This window comes from Aphelocoma coerulescens, chromosome 9, assembly GCF_041296385.1.
Source record: "Aphelocoma coerulescens isolate FSJ_1873_10779 chromosome 9, UR_Acoe_1.0, whole genome shotgun sequence".
Taxonomy (NCBI): domain Eukaryota; kingdom Metazoa; phylum Chordata; class Aves; order Passeriformes; family Corvidae; genus Aphelocoma; species Aphelocoma coerulescens.
The window spans coordinates 22,017,657-22,038,106 of NC_091023.1; the positions used below are offsets into that span (position 1 = coordinate 22,017,657).

General features: G+C 43.3%; 1 protein-coding gene across 1 annotated transcript; it reads left to right on the forward strand.

Moving 5' to 3' along the window:
- Positions 1 to 880: 880 nt before the first annotated feature.
- On the forward strand, positions 881 to 20,078 carry NCEH1 (neutral cholesterol ester hydrolase 1). Its single transcript, XM_069023933.1, has 5 exons — positions 881 to 1,145; positions 9,626 to 9,854; positions 11,733 to 11,802; positions 13,719 to 13,890; positions 15,327 to 20,078. The coding sequence occupies exons 1-5, from the start codon at positions 1,008 to 1,010 to the stop codon at positions 15,942 to 15,944; spliced, it is 1,227 nt and encodes a 408-aa protein (XP_068880034.1). The 5' UTR covers positions 881 to 1,007; the 3' UTR covers positions 15,945 to 20,078.
- Positions 20,079 to 20,450: the final 372 nt, after the last annotated feature.

Genomic DNA, 20,450 nt, shown 5'->3' on the forward strand with positions numbered 1-20,450 from the left:
TGGAAACACCTTGAATCTGGGATCCTTTTGAATTGACTTGAATTGATCCATGTTACAGCCTTCATCTCACCTCCTCAGCCTCTGGGCTCAGTGGAGAAGGGCAAACCCTACCTGAACATTGATGTTCCCGTTCTCTGCTGGCAAAGAGCTGCCACCACGCACATCTTCTGCTGCTACAACTCCTAAATATGAAACTCAAGGCCAGGTCGGACGGGGCTTGGAGCAACTTGATCTAGTGGAAAGTGTCCCTGTCCATGGCAGGGGGTTTGGAACGAGATGGTCTTTAAGGTCCCTTCCAACTCAAACCATTCTGTGATTCCTTGAAACTGGTGGTTTGTGGGTTGGTCTGGCTGCTGCCAGGTCAGCCCCCAAAGAACCACTCAGCCTGAGGTGGGCAAAGGGTTTGAGTGTGGGTACAGGGGTCAGGTGCGGGCACAGGGTGCCAGGAGTGGGTAAGAGATGTCAGCAGTGGGTACGGGGTGCCTGGAGTGGGTCAGCAGTGGGTACGAGGTGCCAGGAGTGGGTAAGAGATGTCAGCAGTGGGTACGAGGTGCCAGGGGTGGGTCAGCAGTGGGTACGGGGTGCCAGGAGTGGGTCAGCAGTGGGTATGGGGTGCCAGGAGGCAGCACTGCAGATGTGGATGCCTTTGTTGGCCGAGCTCCGTCATCCCACGCCTGGTGTGTCTGCACAGCCCCTTTTCCCGGGGCCCCCCCGCCCGTCCCCGGCAGCCTCGGGCGGGCCTCGGGCCGCTGCGATGCTCCGGGGCCGCGGCTGCCGAGCGTGCCCGGCCGCGGGGCGCGGCGGCTCCGCGGGGCGCGGCGGCTCCGCGGGGCGGGCGGGCCCGGGAGGGGCGGCGCCGGGCGGGCTCTGGGCTCGGCTCGGGCCGGGCACACGGCCGGCGGCCCGGGAGGAAGCGCCGGGACTTCCTCCGGGGGAGGCCGGCCCGGGGGCGGTGCGCGCCCCGCGGGGAGCGCGGCGAGGCGGCCGCACACGGCGCGGAGGAGGCGATGCGGGCCGCCTGGGTGCTGCTGCCGGCGCTGGCCGCCCTGTCCGCCTACTACGTGTACCTGCCGCTGCCCGGCGCCGTGTCCGACCCCTGGAAGCTGATGCTGCTGGATGCCACCTTCCGGGCGGTGCAGCAGACGGTAAGGCGGCCCCGGCACTCCGGCTCTGCGGAGGCGGGCGGACATCCCCCGCGCCGGTACCGGAGGCGGTCGGAGCGCGGGCGCGGTAACGGTGACGGCCCGGGGCATCCGCGCAGCGGGAGCGGCCCCCGCAGAGCCCTCCCGGCCCGGCCGCCCCGCGCTGCCTTGTGGCTGGAGCCGAGCGGGGCGTCCCCGAGTCGGTGACATCGCGTGTGCGGCGGGCCGGAGCTGGGGCCGGTCCCGCAGCATCGACCGGTCCCGCGTGCAGGAGGAGAAGCGGACTCGGGTCCCTCTCTAATGCTCTGGCTCCGCGGCGACAGCGCCGGGCGGGGCAGCCCCGGGTGGGGCAGCCCCGGGTGTCCGTCCGGGTGTCCGTCCGTCCGTCCGGCGAGCGCCGCTCGGCAGCGCCGGATGCCAGCGGTGTCCGGGGCTCCCGGCACAGCCTCACCGCATGGCGCTCGGTCTGGTGTGCGACTTGCAGGCTCGTGGTCAGGAAGGGGGAATTAGTGGGTTTTAATCTGATCCCTTCCGTATGCATAAGGGAAACAGTTATTCAGTTATTAAACAGTCTTGATTCGGAGTCTTTATTACTAAAGAAAACTCTCTGAATGCTTGCTTTTTGTCACAAAGTAGTTGTCACTTAATGGTTTCTCCCTTATTTTCTGCCAGTGTTTTTATGCTGACGTGAAACAGAACAGATATGGCAAAATTTCTGATAATGGCATTAGCTGTGAAGTTTGTTTTCTTATAGGATTATCTGATCTTTCACAAGGACTGATCAGTCATGGTCAGGACTGATGTAAGGCACTATGTATATGAAAGTTGTTTTGTTTTTAGTTTCCATTTACTGAGTTGTTTTGAAATGTGCAAAAGCTTGTGTTTTGAGCAGATGACGATCCCTTCAAAAAAGGATTAAAGGAGTTAATGAACAGAGGGCTCATGAAATGGACTAGGTGGGAATGTACCTTCTGCGTTCTTAATGCAGTAATGGTGGATAGTGGGAAGCGTGAGGACAGTGGACCACACAGTGTCCAAACTTGTATATTCTGCCTGAATAGCTTCTCTGGTTGCCAGCTTTGGAGATAGAGGCTGGGACTAAACAGATCACTCATCTGATCCCCTGGGACATCTTATGGTCCAATTGTATAGCTGAATCAAAGCATGCCTCTAGGATGAAATGATAAAACCCGTTTGCTGTACAGGATTAAAAAACCTGATCACTTGTATACCCTCCTGTATGTCTGATAGGAAAATTATGCAATACAATAGCATTGATTCTGCAGTAAAATCTATGGCTTGATATTCACTTCCTCCGTGTTTTTAACTCAAGTAACTGAACTGCAGGTGCCCAGATTCATTGATACTTAGAGACAGAAGGGCCGTGGTGCCTGCCCAGCATGCTGCCTGCAAAAACACAGTGTCATGGTTTGTCCAGGAGCACCTGCATCAAGGCCAGAACCTCTGGCTGAAGGAGACCTATCTTTAGAAAATGGTATGACTGTCACTATATATATATGTGTATTGCTGCTGCCTCAGGTACACATGCAGTTTGTTTATGTGTTATGTTGGGCATGGATGCATTCTGGTGCCTCTAGCTTGGAGGCTGAAGAGTATATCTTTTGAGATACTCTAGAGGTCATAATCCCAGCAGGAGCTGGCAGGACAAAGCCTGGTGGGTGGCAGCTGGAGCAGGGTGCTGGCCAGGCTGAGGTGCCCACATCTGTCCCACTCTCTGGGGCGGGGAAGTCTTTGTTAGGGGAACATGGTAATTTCTTAGTTGTTTTTCTCTCTGGCCTTAGGAATAAAAACTTCTACAGTGAGAAAAACTACTAAGCAAGTAACAGTTCCTGTAACATCAGTTGCAAACCAAAGGGACAAGTGAGTTTTACACAGAAGCATAAAGGAGGTGAGTTGTTAGAGGTGCCCCAGTCACACAACAGGTGAGCCTTGGGGCATTCATTTCTGGAGAGAAAGAGAAGGTGCTTCCCAAATGTTCAGAAGTCTTTCTTACACTGAGGCAGCACAGCTGGGAGTAAATGACTGCCATTAGGAAGGAGCTCTGTGAACTGAAGGTGGGACTGTGAAGGTTAAGCTTGCATATTTACTTTGTTAGACAGCTTTTATGTGTGTATGTATAATAAAGTGTATGTCCTTTCCTAGAGCTCAGCTTCCTCTTTCTTTCTCTATCAGCTATGTCAAGGCCAAATGGTTTAACATTTCTCTCAGTGTGACTGTTGAACTTTCACCCACTTCTGAATGTACTTCAGCTTGCTGTTTATTACTTTGCCTTATAGATCTGACAGATATAGATAGCAGACAGAAATACCTTTCTAATTTTAAAATCTAGTTTTCCCCTACAAACATCACATGCTTCAAATGCAATTAGTTGTCTTTTGCTTATTTTGAAATAGGTTTGTCAAGACTCTGATGATTAAGTGTGACCATTTCTTGTTAGGGATAATGTGTGTGTTTGCTCAGTGCATTAATAGTCACTGTGACTAAAACACAACAGGGCTGTCACTGACTTTCAGCATACTAATGATAAGGTTTTTACATTTGCATGTAGCTTTGTCCCAGTCAGCTACAAATTTCTTTACAAGCTTGGGACTGAGTCAGTGTCCTGGCTCAGTGTGAGACTCCAACAAACGTTCAAGTATAATCACATGGTTTAAAAAGTGCATAATGCTTATAGGGCAGTTTCTTTAGGTAGGTTTCAAAACATACTACAGAAAGGAACTGATATTGTTATCCTAGTCTTACATTGGGGGGGAACAGAGGTAGGAGGAGATGGAGTGCTTATCTGAGGTCACAAAAATTCCAGGGAAGAAGCTGAAAACTGAGATGACTTTTCAGAGGCTTGTACCTGTGCCCTTTTTAATGCCCTGTGCTGCCCTGGAAAGAAAACAGAGAAACTGAGACTTTAATGATATTAATGAATTGATGTGAAAATACTTACCTGAGAAAGGGTAATTTGCCCATCACCTGTCTCGAAATGGGTCATGGTACGATTTTTACATAAAACTGTGATATAACAATTTGAGATCAGAAATTAAAAACTAGTATTCGTATCTATGTATACAGGTACATCAGAACTCAGCTTCACTGAAATTTGGGAAGCCACATAATGCTAAGTATGAGATTGAGCCATAGATTTAACCATAGTTATTGTTTCAGTGGTGTGTGTTTAAAAGTGTCCAGAGCAACATTTCGTAATTCTGCTGTAACAGCAGTATCGATTACAGGCGTTTTTCGCTTCTCCTTTTAACCACTATCCCTTAGAGGAGGAAAGAGAGCAGCACATGTTTATTCAAGTCCTTTGAAATAAATTATTTCTGGTCACCACTGTCAAGACACTTGCTCTTCTGGTGCATGGCAAGGAAGAAGGGATTTTTTTGGAATTGGGAAAGCTGATAGCAAAGGTTTGGAAGGATAAACAGGTTGGCATAGAGGCCATCAGATAGATGTATATGGAAGAAGGTAGGCACCTGTACAGGGCAGAAAACTCCTCGTCAGCCAAGTGTTTCCCTTTGTGCTTCTTTTCCATTCATTCACTTTTGGAATAAAATCAACCATGGAATATCAACATTCAGGAGTAAAGAAAACTGCATTAGTTCTTTCTAACATTTTAATTTCTCTCTGCCCACATATTTTGGATTGTGTGACTTCTGGACAGATGTAAGTCGTAGTTGTAGCCAGTGAAGTAAGTTGTTGATGGTTTTGGATGCAAGAACAGCCTTAGAACTGATTTACAGTAAAACAGGTTTTTAGTTATGGCAGGTAGGTCTCACAGCACTGGCACCTGAGCAGAAACTGAACCACACTGTAAGCCCTGTTTGCAGGAACAGGTAACTACGTTGCTGTAAAAGCAGATGATCACGGTTGAATAGGTACATGCACAAAATCTTACATTAAAATGTAATCTAGATTTTGCTTTTAATTAATAAACTGAAAAACAGTCTTCCTGGTTTCCTTTTAGTTCTAAAGGAAATTCATACAACTAAGAGCACTTGTTTTGACAATTGTCTTTATCTAATAGTATTAAAAAGACATGTTCATTACTGGGCAATAAGACACTTGCATTGAGAAATTATTTTGTAAAAGTACCCTTAAATGGAGTAAACTGCCCAAAATGCACACAAAACAGTCTGTTCCCCACACAGCTAAATGTGGAAATGATCCTGTTTATTTTTCACTAATCTCTTACTGACTACAGACATTGTCTTTGGCATTTTGGTCTCTAGTGTTTATAGAAGCGTGTTCTTCAAAGCAATGCCAGAACTGACGATAGTCTCTGTGTCTTCTAAGGTAGGATGCTGAGTTTTGGGCAGTTCAGCCTTGCAGTTCCAGCATCATTACTCGGTTGAGTCATGAGTGAGATTTGGCTCAGTCCCAAGTAGTGCTGGAGGTAAAAAGAGCTGTAGCTGTTTGCCCAGTTCCTGATCCCCTGAAGCCTGAAAGGTCAGTGCAGGACCTTGGCTCTGCCCAGCTGGGAGGGCACTGGAGGGAACAGCTGATGGCTCTGGTGTTGCCTCTGTGTGCTGCAAGCGCGACCTGTCGCAATAATTCCGTGGCTAAAAGTCAGAGCCAGGGTTAGCCAAGGAAGTCATCTGGGGACAGAGAGTCCCCATGTGCTGAGTAGTGTTAGAGGTTGCTGGACATTAGCAACAAAAACTTTTGGTTTATTTTTTTTGCAATACAGAACACATGAGAAGTATGGAATTCAAGTCCTCGAGGGAGGTGGGATTCTTCATGAAATTGCCAGCTGAGGAGCAAATAGAAGAATCCATATAATTTAGGGACAGATATTGGTGATTAAAGGTGAAGTAATGGTCCCTCACTGGTGCAGTACTTTGTTCATTCTACCTGCTTTTTTCACAGCCCTGACTCATTTCTTCATTTACTGAAAAATTTCTCCTACATCAAGTAAATCTTTCAGTATCTGGCACCCCTTATCAAAGAATTTACCAGAAGGAAGGTGTCAGTCTTGAACAGTTCAGTCTCTAGTGAGTCCCTGCATAGTCCTTATCCTAAAATCTCAGTCATGGGAATGTCCTGGTGAAAGAGAAGGAGTTTTTGGTGTAGTGGGAAAACTTGCAGCTGTGACCCAGAGTGAGCAATGTGCCATGCCCATGGCTGGCACAACAGTTCTGGGCCAGTTGCCCACAGGCTTTTCATCTTTATACTAGCTCCTCTTTCTTTCCTGTAGTCTCTTTATTTCCCCATTTTCCTTATGCTTTCTCTTCCTTTCTGCTAGCTTTTAGTATTACAGCACTGTCTGCTCTGCCTTTTCACCAGAGAACATCACTGTTTTTCTCTTCTGTTCTCTTCTACATAGACACACACACTCACGGACACATAATTCCCAAATATATTTGTGTTACATTTGATAACCTGCAGCAGCCCTGCAGGTTCTAACTGGAAGGGTGGTAAAAATCACAACTACCAGCAAAGATCAAACCCATTATTGCTCACATGAGATGAGCAGTTCCAGTTTTATACTGGATTTAAGGCAATCCAGCTGTGGGCTGCTGCCAAAAGGGCTGGTCCCATCCTTTCCCCTGCTCCCTCTTTCCTGCCTTGGGGTATCAGTAAGATGATGCCATGGCTGAAGTTTAGTGTTTCTCTGGCTCTGCTGGGTTTGTACTGAGCTGGTGCAGCAAGATCATGGTCTGAGCCTTCCAGTGGCACCACAAGAAAGGTGCCAGGGAAGAACAGGCATCAGGATGGGCAGGGCTGCACTTTGAGTGGCAAGGCAGTCCTAGAGGAGAGCTGGCCAACCACATCTTCTGCCAGGAGTATTGTTACAGACTGCTAAGATATGATATATATTTTTTTTAATATTTAGCGAGAGGAAAGGAAAAAAATTGTTTGTGAGAACTTTGGACAAGACTGGCTCTTTGCCAGCAACAAGTGCAATCCCAATGCCTTGCAAGTAACAAGCCAATAGGTTGATTAGGCAGATTGACTAACAAAGACTCTGTCTGATAAATGCTTGGCAGAAAAACCTGCCCATGTCTGATAAATAATTAGGACTGTTGCCTTTGCGCCCTGATGTAGAAAGCATCTCTTCCAGGATTACAGATTCTTGGAAAGAGTGGTCTGTTATAGGAGAAATAGGCATGAAAGAGCATGGTAGCCTGCAGATGGCCAGGGTGCTTTGTGGTTTGAAGAACAGGGGAAAACACTTCTTGGTAAACACCACTAACTAGCCTTGAAAACAAAACAGTCCCAATTCCAGGGAACATGTGGTAATCTTGTCTACAAAGAATGCAAACTAAAGTGGGAGAAAACAAAAACGAGATGTCTATTGCAGCATAGTCAGGCTAAATAAAATCTACAAAACCATTATTTTCTTTAGCAATATTTCTAAAACTGCTTCCCAGTGGTTATGTCCCCTGGGAGCTTCCATAGGGCACAGGGAGGATCAGACCTTTATGTGGTTACATCAGTGGTAGCCCAACAATTTGTGTGCCAATTTATTAAAAGAAGTATTGCTCTTCAGATTTCAAACTGGTCCTGGGTTTTCCTGTGGGAATTTTAAGTAATGGTGGGAGAAAAACATGGGCTGAAACTCAGAGATACAAACAGCCTTGTGAATTCAGCATTTCTTCCTGCTGGGTGGATATTTTGTTTCTTCTCCCAGAGAAAAGACTTGCAGTATGAAGAAATAATATTCCATCCAAAAAGCAGCAAACATTTTAAAATTTGGATTCCTACCAAACCAACTCAGCAGGGTGATGTTACCACAAGTTAAAGCAAGAAAATAAAGTAATTTTTGTAAATTCTTGTTTTGGAAGCGTATTCCTCTCCCAGGTCACGTAACAGCCCATTGTATTTGGGGTAAATTTGGGGGGATTTTTTTGAATATTGAACTTGTCATTTTTCTACAGCAGTTTTCAGTGAGAGCTGTGCAGGGCCTTTTCTGTACAGCACCTGAATGAAAGCAAATATTTCAATTTTTTTAACATTCAAACTAATTAGGACAGAGAAAAAATTACATGTAATTACATGTGGCTGTAGGAGACAGATCTTCTTTGGCAGAGGCTGCTGAGTGTTTCAAAATTTTTCTTCTGGAGGGGTGTGTGTGCAGATTTTGTACAGCTTAAACTGGCAACTCTTTATTCTTCAGCAGGTGAATGTGGTTAGACCAGTACCTGGGTGACCCTGCTCACTCTGTGTCAGCATCTTGGGTTCTTTGTAGCAGGGACTGGCAGAATTCAAACTGCAAAGTGGGCACGTCTAGAAAAGCCCTATACAACAGGACACCTCTTGTTCCAAGTATTTGGTACTTGCACATAAAATAAAAGGGCCCAGCTGACAGTTTTCCTGCTGGTAGTGTTGCTACAGGTATATTTTAAGTGTATGTGTTAAATTTACCCCCCAACTCCGTTGCCTTGACTGAGAAAGTTGTACAAAAGGCTTGGCTGCTTACCCAGTTTCTGAGCTTCATCACTGGGACAGAGATTAATTTTGCAAAAGGGGAAAGACCCCCACTACTTTTTTTTTTAGATGGTCAGTCTGGCCACTGTAGTCCCTGCAGTCCTTTGGCTGCCCTTTTGCCACCACTCGTGCACCCTCGAGGGCATGGGAACAGGTATGGACTGCAAACAGCGTGCAGGTCATGTGTGGGAAGCAGGTCATGACCATTTCAAGTGGAGAACTGCCTTGAATCCCAGTACTGTTTGCTGGGAGAAACAGGTTTCTAATCGAGTCAGGGCAAAATCTTAAAAATAAACATGAAAACAAAAGTCCTGGATAGCCAAAGGGGATAAAATCTGTCTCCTTCTACCATAAGGAGACAGAAGGATCAGATCATTCTTCAACTTCAGTCTTTTATTCACATAAAAAAGTAACACACTTGAGTCTCTGGGGTTGAAAAAAAGTGTCATTAACCTACTGTTGTTCTTGGCAAGTGTTTCAGATCCTTCTCAAATCAGCAGGTAAACACAGGACCAGCCAAAAAACACCATTATATTCCTTAAAGACTATTCCTGTTTCCAAATTTCTTTGCAATCCTCGGGAACTTTTCTTAATTCAGAAGTAGAAAGACTTACGGCTTGGGGTGGAACAAGAGAAATAATCTGCATTTTTGATACTTTTCCACCAAAAACCATTGCCTGTGTAGTATTGCCCTCTGCTGGCACCACTCTGAGGAGCTTCATAGGTCCCCTAGTGGAACACGAGGTTTGTCCCCTTCGAGACATCTTTCAAAGGATCCGAGTACTCGTTCATGGTTGTGATCCACTAAGTGCTCGTGGTTTGATCTTTTTTCTGACCACAGAAAATCTTCTATGGACAGCGTTTTGTTTTAATACACCTTTAAAAGCATTAGAGGTTCTTGACAAAGTCTTACTTTCCAGTGAATATTGTAAGAATTGTGTAGGACCTGCCCTTTGAAGGCAGTTGCATTAAATGTCAATGTGGTAGCATATGATATGCTCTGAAGTAACAGGAATTTCTTTTCTTTTTCCCCCCACTAGTGTCACCTGATTCACTATCTGAGACTCAGCCATCACTTGATAGTTCTGAATTATTTGATCTGCACCTTTGACAAGCTGAAGGATGTGTCCTCTGAAGACGTTAAAATCACGGATGCTGTTTTTGACGGTGTGGAAGTGAGAGTGTTTGAACCTCCTGCGAAGGGAGATGAAAGCCTCAAGCGCAGTGTTGTTTACATCCACGGAGGGGGCTGGGCCTTGGCAAGTGCAAGTAGGTGTCTGACAGTAATTAAATAGGATTCCAGTCTGCTTTTCTCCCGGCAGGAAAAGCCAAAAGCTCTTTTTCCTGCCAGGAAAGACAGTTTTGCTAAGATGTACCTGAATTCAGTAGTAACTATCTCCATTCTGGTGGATCAAGTCTAAGAAGAGAGGGAGAAAAGTATCATGAACACACAGCAGAAATGCACATCTTACCTGCATGTGAGCTGTAGAAGGACCAAAAGGTTAATTTTGTTAAACCCTGAGAGGAAAAAATAACTTATTGGTTAAATTTCTGTGATGCCTCTGTGGGCTGCTTTGGCCAGTCCCCCGCTTTTTGAGGTAATGTGCAAAAGTCAATCCTTGGTGATCGGGTTCCAGTGGCTACATATAAGGAAATTACATGGCTTTGCCCCATTTTCAAAGAGTAATTAGCAGAAGAGTGACTGATCAACACTGCATGTAACAGCTTTGCTAATGTTTTGTTCCTAAATAACACCTACCTGGGAATACACACTGCTGAGCACAGACAGCGGGAGCGTGAGGGAAACAGGTAGAGGTTGGTTCCTCTAAGGTTTGCTCTTTAGAGACTACAACCACCACTAGCTAATTACCTTGAAAATTAATGCTGTTTACTCCAGTTAACTTGGAAACCACAAATAGGATCAGAGGAAGTGAGGTACAGCTATAGGCAGTGATAAGGTAACCACTGATTTCCTTCCACATCGTACAGGAGGAAAACAGCCTTGGGGGAGAAAGGGCATGTGGTTCCTGTGGCTGCTCTGAGATCCAGATCTGGCAGGAGTGTTCTCCCTTTTCCTTCCCCATCCTTCCCAGGACATCCTGAAGTCCATACAGCCCTGATACATTCTACAGCTTCCTGCCCAGAAAAAGAGCATTAACAAATTTTTACAAAATGATGCAAAACACCGACTGTACTGATTGCATTTGGACTCTGTATGTACAAGTCATTTAGACCATGATTTAAGTGAGATTTAGGTTCCTAAATAACTTTAAAATGTGGCCTTCACATCCCTTTGGAAATTCCAGTGTCTTTGTCCTGTAGCAGTTAAACATTTTACTCCTCTTCCTACAGAGGAATTGTGCTTTGAGATGGGTTTTCTTAGACCTACCTGAGGGATCTTTGTTAACCTCCTGCCTGCATCATTTGTTCTGTAATAGTTGGCATATGACTCTTGTTGTGCAAAAAGTTTATATTAAATTGTTGCACATTGTCAGGATGATAATAGCTTGGCTGTGTCAGATGTATCCCTGAGTCTAAGGTGCAGAAATTAATGACAGAATTGCTACACCTAAATATTAGCTTCTAAGACTGGATATTTTAGAAAGTGTTTACTGTCCTAGTATATTTTATAGTACTGGGAACCAGCAATTAAGTAACTGGAAAGGAATAAAATTAAAGATGATCAGTCCTCTGATAAATAGGATAGCTGTGATTAATCCTCCCTTAAATGAGTAGCTCAGCTGACATTAATAGGGCAACTCACTTGAATCAAAGCAATGCATGCTATAATAAAATGAACCACAGGCAGTGACTCATACAGCAATAACTCTCTCTGGATGTTAATGCCCCCAAACCACGGGGTACCTTAGATTTTGCCCAAATGAGAGAATTGCAATAGGTGGGTGAAATGACATGTCTGAAGTCACCAAGAAACAGATGAGGAAGGAAGCATTAGACTGCAGGATTCTGAAGGCATGAATTACGTTCCCTCTGCTATAGTATGGATTTGACAACTGATCAGTTGCAGGCTGATCTCATTTACTTTGTTTGTATTTGTGTGATGGCTGTACGTTTTCTGAGAAAGCTTAGGGACAGCTTTGTGACTGTTGACTCTCATGTCCCTAACACCATGTCCTTCCCTTCCAGGAACAAGCCTTTACAACAATCTCTGCAGAATCATGGCTGAATCTCTGAACGCTGTTGTTGTCTCTGTTGAGTGAGTAATCTAAAACTGATCAAGTAGTTTTAAGGTATTAGAAATATGTAACATAGTTCTTTTAGCTTCTCCTTTGCTAGTGGCTTCTGTATAAGGCTTTAACTTGGGCAGTAATTTTCTATACCAGTCTGATACCGTTATCCTTTTAAAATTGCAACAAATTGGAATGGTATCAGAAATCACTTGGGTTTCTAATTATTTTAGAATACACTGTGGGGTCTGGCAGTTCCCTGCTGCTCTCGCAGTCTCCCACTGTTCCAGTCTTCTCTTTTAAGCCTTGTGCTTCCCTCAAGAGCAGAAGACTGCCAGACAACAGAAAAGCAGGGCTGCTTTTTTAAGATGTTGAAGAATTCCAAGGCAAACAAACCTCTTGATTAGCTAAATACATTACCTAGGTGACTCCAACATGATTGGTACTGTTCCCATCTTTATTGTCAACTTCAGTATTTTCTTTTGCAAACCCAACCACTTGATAGAATTACTCAAGTTTCCCACCTGCAGTTCATTACATAGCAAGCTTTGGGATCTAATTGCAACTTAATTATATGGAGTTGATAGTACTCATTTAATGCTTATTATGGTGTACTTTAAAGGGCTGGGAGGGGGTTGGTTTACTTTTTTTTACTGTTTTGGTTTTTATTATTAGAAGCAAGGAAAGCTATAAAAGCAGCTGTTGGTTATTCTAGACAAGAAGCAATCACAATATTGAAAAGTTCCTAATTATTCCTATTATGATTTATGCTGGTATCATTCTGCCTATTGCTCTGAGTTACTATTACCTCTTCTCCTTAACAATTATATCCTTTAATCAAGGTGTTTGCATTCACTTAGTCAAGTCTAATTAGATTCCTCATTGGTCTAATTGCACATCTCACTTTCACAATCTATGCACGGTCTGTTACGCATTTTTGCAAGGAGTTCCCAAAGGACACTCTCAGATTCCTGTACATACAAGATACATCTTGCTTTCTGACAGCAGGTCACAATTGGAGTTTGAAAGTTGTAATCTTAAGTTTAAAATTTATTCTGCAATATGAAACTTCTTTAGTTTACAATCTAAAGATGCTTTGAATCAGAGAACCGAATTTTGGGTTGCTCAGCTCTACTGAGAAAGTGTAAAATCTGTAGTTTGAAGAGCTGCAAACTTTGCTTTGTACCATAAGGCCTAATAACAACTCTTGGATTTCAAATTATTCAGTAAATACAGACTTCTCCTGCACTGTTATGTAGAAGCTGAGAAAACCTCATGTCTGGGATTCAGCTGCTGGCTCCTCCTGGCAGACTGTTTGCTCTGTCTGTGCTTCCATCTCCCCACCTGCCCAAGGGGGGTATTTCTGCTCCTCTTCTTGATAAAGGAATTGTTGAATCTGTTGCATTGGAGCAAATTGGCATTACTTTATTTCTTGGCTATTGTTCATTTCATGGCACAGAGGGATAGCAAGGCTCATTCTCTCCTGACATCAGTAAAAATTTGGGAAGCTCAGGAGTTTGGCTCAGCCAAACAGGAACGTGTTGAGCGTGTATGATTTACTCTCCCTCGTATTTGTTAAGGTGGGAATTTGGATCAAATCCAGGCAGAGTGTAATGACTCCCTTGCCAAGGGTGTTTTAACTATTGATTTTTATAATGCATGATGAAATCCTACATTGGGAAATCCTAGGAAAACTGCTGCACAGTTTTATACTATCTTGGTATTATTCATGTTTAGCAGGTTCATTTTAATTTTTCCAAATTAGAACATTAATTATAAGATTAAGTCTTGCATACATATTACACACCTCCTACTTTTTTTGCAGTATTTATCCTAATGAAATACTTATTTCCAGTAAGGGCTATCTTATATCACATGAAAATCCTAAAGGAGAGGTACAATAAAGCAGAGGTAAGAACTGTTTCTCATCCCTTCTCTTTTGCAGATACAGGCTGGTGCCTGAGGTGTGCTTCCCCGAGCAGTACCACGATGCTCTTCGTGCAACAAAGCATTTCCTGCAGCCTGATGTCTTAGCTGAGTATTCAGTGGACCCCAGCCGAATTGCAATCTCTGGGGACAGTGCAGGAGGGAATTTGGCAGCTGCTGTGTGCCAGCAGGTAACATCCACTGTGTGTTGTGTATTGCACTTCAGCAGCCCAGCTCAGAGAGGCTGACAGATTCTTTGTGTTGCACCATCACAAAGTGAGGTGCCATCCCTAAAAACCCCTAAAAAAAGAATGGTAGGGAGCCAGAATCTGCTCATTTTTCCTCTGTGAAGGGACTCAGTCACATATGAATCACATAGGTTGTGAGGTGTTACTCCAGTCACAAGCTGTTATGGACGAGAGTTTAGGAGCAAGTAGCTAAATTACTTTTTTTAACCCATTTTGCTGGTGAACTCCTTATTTTTCCAAGTAGGCATAATTTATTAATATGGCTTCCTATTTTTAGATAATTGTCTCTGGAAATGCGCTTTTATTTCTTTCAAATACAAATAAAGGACAAAATATACAGTAAAAGGAGCTTAATTCTTCTGTTAAATTGTCTTCCTGTAGCATTTTGCAATTTTAAGGAAATTTCTTTTGTGTATCTGCAGTTTAAATGTAATCTGAATTTGATCTAGTAAAGAGTTTAAAAGAAACCCGAGGCAAGTAATAATATTTTTCATGGTTGAATGAAATATTATTATTACTAACTTATTCCTATTGCCATAACCATTAGTGATAAGAAAGCAGATACCATATCCAGACAACTAATTATCATGACAACCTTGCAGTATTGAATTAGGGTGGAAAAATTAATAAGAGACAATTACAATAAAAGTTTCAATATTGAGGACTGATAAACATGATAGTACTGTGTTTTGGAAAGAGCATTCCTAATTCGACTTCCTGATGCATAATTCCTTTTAAACAAGATGAGACATGATAGGACACTGGGTATTTTGTGTAGAAGATGAAACAAAGAGTTTGCTGACTCTTCCAGTAAGGCAGTCAGGGGGCACCAAATGTATAATTGATAGGCTGAAATCAAATGCAGCTGGCAGGGTCGAGTCAGACACAGGGAGGTGCTTCTGCACCAGGTGAGCCTTTGTTAGAAGAAACTCTGGATGCCATCAATCTGCACTGGCTGAAAAAAAAAAAAAAGCCCAATTAGATCAATTCATGGAAGAAAAATGCGTGAAAAGCTCTTAAAAACAAGAGTAGCTGCTTTGATTCAGGAAATCCTTCTGTTGCCACTTGTTCAACTGGACACTGTGTTAGAGAAATGCCACTTTACATTTTACATGTTTTTTTCTTCTTACTCCCTTCAAAAAAACACTTGTGTCACTGATTTTTGCTGAGAACAGGATGCTGGGTCTGCCCTAATGGCCATCTTACAAGAGGAGAAAAAGATAAAGCTGCTGATGCTTCAGACAAAACAGCCACATTACCTGTATAAGAGCAGAACTCACTCTAAAATTGTCAAAGGAATGTTTGCTTTTCTAAAGTTCCACATTGATATATGTTTATTTTCCTCGCAACCTTAATTCCTTCCTGCGTTTTTCGCACAGCTTAGCAAAGAAGAGGATTTGACCGTCAGACCGAAACTGCAGGCCTTGATTTATCCAGTCCTCCAGGCGTTCGACTTCAACACACCTTCTTACCAGCAGAACATGAACATGCCCGTGCTTCCTCGCTACGTCATGATCAACTACTGGATCGATTACTTCAACGGCAACTACGACTTGGCTCACGAGCTGCTGATCAACAACCACACCGCGCTCAACGTCGGCCGGGCTCTCTCCTTCCGGGCGCGCCTCAACTGGACGTCCCTGCTGCCCGCGTCCTTCAAAAAGAGCTACAAGCCCGTCGTGCAGACCACGGGCACGGCGGCGATCGTGGAGCAGCTGCCGGCGCTGCTGGACGTGCGGGCGGTGCCGCTGCTGGCGGACGACGCGACGCTGGCGCGGCAGCCTCGCACCTACGTGCTGACCTGCGAGAACGACGTGCTGCGCGACGACGGCGCCATGTACGCCAAGCGCCTGGAGCACGCCGGCGTGCCCGTCACCCTCGACCACTTCCACGACTGCTTCCACGGCTGCATGATCTTCACCGTGTGGCCCACGGATTTCTCCGCCGGCGTGCACACCAGGAACAGCTACATCAAGTGGCTGGATGAGAACCTCTGAAGGTGTGGCTCTGGTGTCTGTTCTGGCAGAAGAGCAAACAATCAAAAAGTGCACTTTTCCGAATTCTGACTTCTCCATTCGGCTGCAGCTGCTGGGGGTACAGACCACTAACTGCAGCGTTTTCGAGCTCCATTGGCCTTGCCCAGTAAAGTATTTTTTTTCAAACCTCAATTTTTTTTTTCACCTTCTCCCAGATAACTATTGCCAAACATAAACACCTGTTGAGCAGGGAGATCAGCAGTCCTGCAGGATCCTTACCCGGCTGCAACTTTCAAGCTTTGACTCTTAATCAGGTACAAAGGCCCTGCCTTTCAAGTGATGTGAGATAAAGCCTAACACCTACATCTGCTTCTGAATATGTAGAAACGTGAGCTAATTTACAGCAGTGTTGAGCATCTGATGCCACAGTGAGAACACTCACCTTGGACAGCAGGGCCCTGCATTTGAATGACAAGCATGAATTTAGGTGTTGGCTTTTTGCCGTAGACAAACGGCTCATTTAAATTTTTTAAAGTATTTTTTAAAAAAGCTCTTCTAGACAGTTAAAACAATTCTAGATGAGTCTTTTAGCCAAACCTGTAATTCAGCTTTGGACTTTGGTCTTTACTGCCTTTTAATTATTTATATTTAAAAAAAAATACAGGACGAAATATATTTTCAATAAAAAGTATGATAGCATACACACAAATAGGTAAGATAAAATATTATATGTAGCAGCAGAATCCAGGTTTCCTATGTGAGTGACCTCCAAAGCTGACTACTTATTTGGCTAAAGAATGTGACTTCATCTGTGTTTAAAGCCTCACTTGTACAACCTCCTTACAGAAAATACTGACCTTACTACAAATAATCTGCTGTGTGGTTTGCACTAATGTTTGTAATTAGTAGTAGAAGTTTTTGTTTATTGACTTTTCTTTTGTGCTTGTAGTTTTTATTGTATTTCCTGCTTGGTGAAAGGAGGGGAGCAAGCAAATAGAAGTGGGCTCCAATCTATACAGAAGATTTAAATCTGAGCTTTGCAGCTGAGCTTTGTCTCTCTTGTAGACTGCTCTAGGTAAGGTGATCTCACTACTGGGCAGCAAATCTGTACAGTTTGAGCCAGCCTGTAAAGTTCAGACAGACAGGACAGGGGGGTGAAACCACTTTGTGACTGTCTGTTGTCCAGGCTGCTCACAGCTTGCAGAAATGAAGGTGGTGTCAAAGCCCGTAGGCACAGAGGAGAGAGTGGGAGATTAAATTCATCCTCAGCTTTACCCCAGACTTCCTGTGGGACCCCAGGAGAACAATGTCATCTCCTTACACCCCACTTCTGCCAAGGGAAGGAGTAATTTCCTTCCTCACAAAGGAGCTGTGAAGCTGAATTCTCAGGCTTGAGTGAAGCACACGGATGTGAATGTGACTGACAGGCACTCAACAGCTCCCATGGCTTTTGACTTTCCATCCTTCTCCAAGAGCTGGCTCAGAGCAGCCTGTCCCACATCAGGGATGCTGCTGGGCTCAGATCCTGCTGAGCCGTTTGCTCCCCTCTGTTCTGGTTCCTGTCAGGAATCCTAAGGTGAAGCTTCTTAGCCCTTGGAGATCATGACAAAGGCAATTTCATTAAAGCATTCCTTATGGCAGTATTTTGAAAAGTTCTCAAAAAAACCCATCAGGTACTGGTAGATCAAACTGCCTTCTGACATTTAAAATACATACAGAACAGTCCACTTTCACTGGGATTTAAATTAAATAGGAGAATGGCTTTGCTGAATCACAGCTTCCTAGAAACATCAGGTTGTTAAGGTGGTTGTGTGTATTAAGAAAAGCCATTAGAGAGACAAGGCCTGGATGTCAGCTCAGTCATGCAGGCCAAAGCTCATTCCCTGCATAGTTCACACAGAGATCACAAAGCAAAGCTTTTTCAACAGTGGCCCAGATTCTTCTTCCGTTTAGCATTTACAAAGACTGGGTAGAATTAGAGCAGCCAAGTGCTAATCTGAATCAGCAGAAGCTTTGATCAAGAAACCCAGTTAACAGAAGAATTCAAACTTTTTGTCTGGATTTAAGCCCTTTCCTCCTTTTCTCCATAAACACAACTTCATAGATTGTATGCTTTAAACAGACAGCAACCAAAGTTATGTCCATTCAAAAGACAAGTTACTAATCTGCTCCAGAGTCCTTTCCCTTTATATGGAAACAGCTACATTTACCTGACTTTAAACTATGACTAAAATAGTAAAAAAAAAAATCACTATACTGAATTATAAGAACAGGCTTCTTCCTGAATTTCCCACTTAAAGACTAAACCCATGTCAGAAAAGATGTAATTTATATCTACTGTCATTAAAAGATAGTATAACTGTAGTACTGGAAAAAAATGGTTAATATTCCTATAAATCTTACAGTAATTAAGTTTTCCTGCGAGCTTTCTGCTAAACTTTAGCTCAGCATTTGTTTATAGCTAAGTTATAAATATCTGTTATGAACCTAAAATATAATTGCTGCTGGGTTTTTTTTAACTGAAATGAAAGGGAGAGCTGGAATATATATATATGTATATACATATATATATATATATATATATTCATGGAGTCAGTTGTAAATTTCCTTCATGCACTGAAGCACATTAAAGTCTTGGCACAAGAAATGGTGGTAAGTTCATAACTGGAGTGAACGTGTTTACGAAGCTGCCAGCAGCCTGGTGTGATGCCTGAGATCACAGCAGCACGTGGATGTGATGTACAGTATTAACTACTTCTGTCAAAGCATCTGGACTACTTTGATCTTGCAGCTCTATGGTTTAACACCTGATAGCTGCAGAGATACCTGAGGAATCCTACAACATGGAAAAAGAGGTCTGAGTCACAGCTCTAAAAAGACCTTTAGTGCACAGCCTCACAAGACACTGAGCAAATTCAGTGTAAACCTTGAAGTAAGTGTTAGTCCCAGCCCAGCTTTCCTCCTCCTTTCCTCTGTTCTGCTTTGCACACAGTCCCCGTGCCCCAAATTGAAAATTTAGGGTTCTTTCCAGCTGTGTTGCTCCAAGCTTCTAGAAGCTGACCCAGGGTTACAGAAAGCAGATGCCTGATAGCAAGGGATTAAAATTAATCTGTGTTACAACACCTGGATTTGTTCCTGGGTTTTCCTACATCTCCAAGCGTTTCCTCAGGGTTATCTTGCACCTTCAGCCCTTGGTTATTTTGCAAAGCAGTTTAGGGCACTTTGCATGTTGTTGGATCAGAGCAAGTGTTTGTAGCAATACTTCACCTGTGCATGGTAGAGTCTTCTCAGAGGAGACATCCAATAAATTTGTCTTCTTATCTTAAATCAGTGGATATGGCTAGTTACCTTTTGTAGGTAGCTTTTCTTCCCCTTCTACAATTAGACTTTACCTCTTGATTGCAGAAATATCTTGTTCCTGATGGCCATCAAGGCATTCAGATGAAAGCTTTTAAAAGAAAAAGCAAAATCAACTTGCATAATAGAACTTACAGTCATTCTTATCCTGCCTTCTTGAACCTGAGACCTGTATTAGTGGGTACACAGGGTTTTGGCTAATATTTGCAGGAATAAATGGAGATTTTGTATCCCTAGCTGAAGACCTCTTAAAGGATGGGTGTTCAACATTTCTGGAAGCCCAGACCTCTTTCAGGAGGTTTCATGATGCATAAAAATCACAAATGAATTTGATTTCCTAACTTTCATCTACGTAATTCCAGAACTGCATTCCCAACCAAAGCAGAAAGGCCATTGTGAGTTTTAAGCCCTACAAACTAAATAGAAATGCTTAAAAACATTATTTTGTAGTGTTTGGGCCTCTATATTTTTTAATCTCTTACCAAACTTCACTAGAAACTTTTAAAAATAAAAATATTGGAAGTAGGTAAACTTGAGTTCAACCTTTTAAGCTGCTATGATCTGTAACAAAGATGTTATTAAAAGAAAAACCAAAACCAGCTGGTTTAATGTTCTCATATTTATGATGTTCAAAACCCCGACGTACAACATACTTGATGTGAATGCATTCAATACCTTGTGCATGACTGGTTTTTGCTTTTTGTCCCAGAGCAGGGGAAAGATTTGTAAGATCTCATTACCAAGTGTGATTTGAGCTGTGCTATCAAAATGAAGAACAAATAAATAAAGTGAAATATACCTGTGGTTTGTTTTATCTTTCCCAGGATCACCAATTTTGTATTTCTGAGCATTTCCAATTTGATTTTTGGTTGTGTGTCCATGGGCTGTGAGGGTCACCTCCTTGAACTTCATTTCTTCCAAATGAATAATGGTGACCACATCTCCTGGTGCTGAAGAGTGGACAAACCTGCAGTGGTGCTGTTGTTCTTTATCAAGATAAACAGCAGAGCTCACATTCTCCATTCTGATGTATAAACACATTTTTATGTGTCTATAGGTTGTGTGTGTGTTTGAAATTTAGTTCGGCCAGCAAAAATCCAGGTTCCTTTTTCATTCCTACTTGCCTTCCTTTCATATTCTTTTTTTCTGACCTGTAACCCATTTTCTGCC

What these genes read in the sequence shown, in the direction of transcription:
- NCEH1 (XM_069023933.1), top strand. Translation starts at nt 1,008, where the DNA reads ATGCGGGCCGCCTGGGTGCTGCTGCCGGCGCTGGCCGCCCTGTCCGCC. An exon ending in CTGGGCCTTGGCAAGTGCAA is followed by an intron (nt 9,855 to 11,732) that starts GTAGGTGTCTGA and finishes CTTCCCTTCCAG; the next exon opens with GAACAAGCCTTTACAACAAT. An exon ending in GCTGTTGTTGTCTCTGTTGA is followed by an intron (nt 11,803 to 13,718) that starts GTGAGTAATCTA and finishes TCTCTTTTGCAG; the next exon opens with ATACAGGCTGGTGCCTGAGG.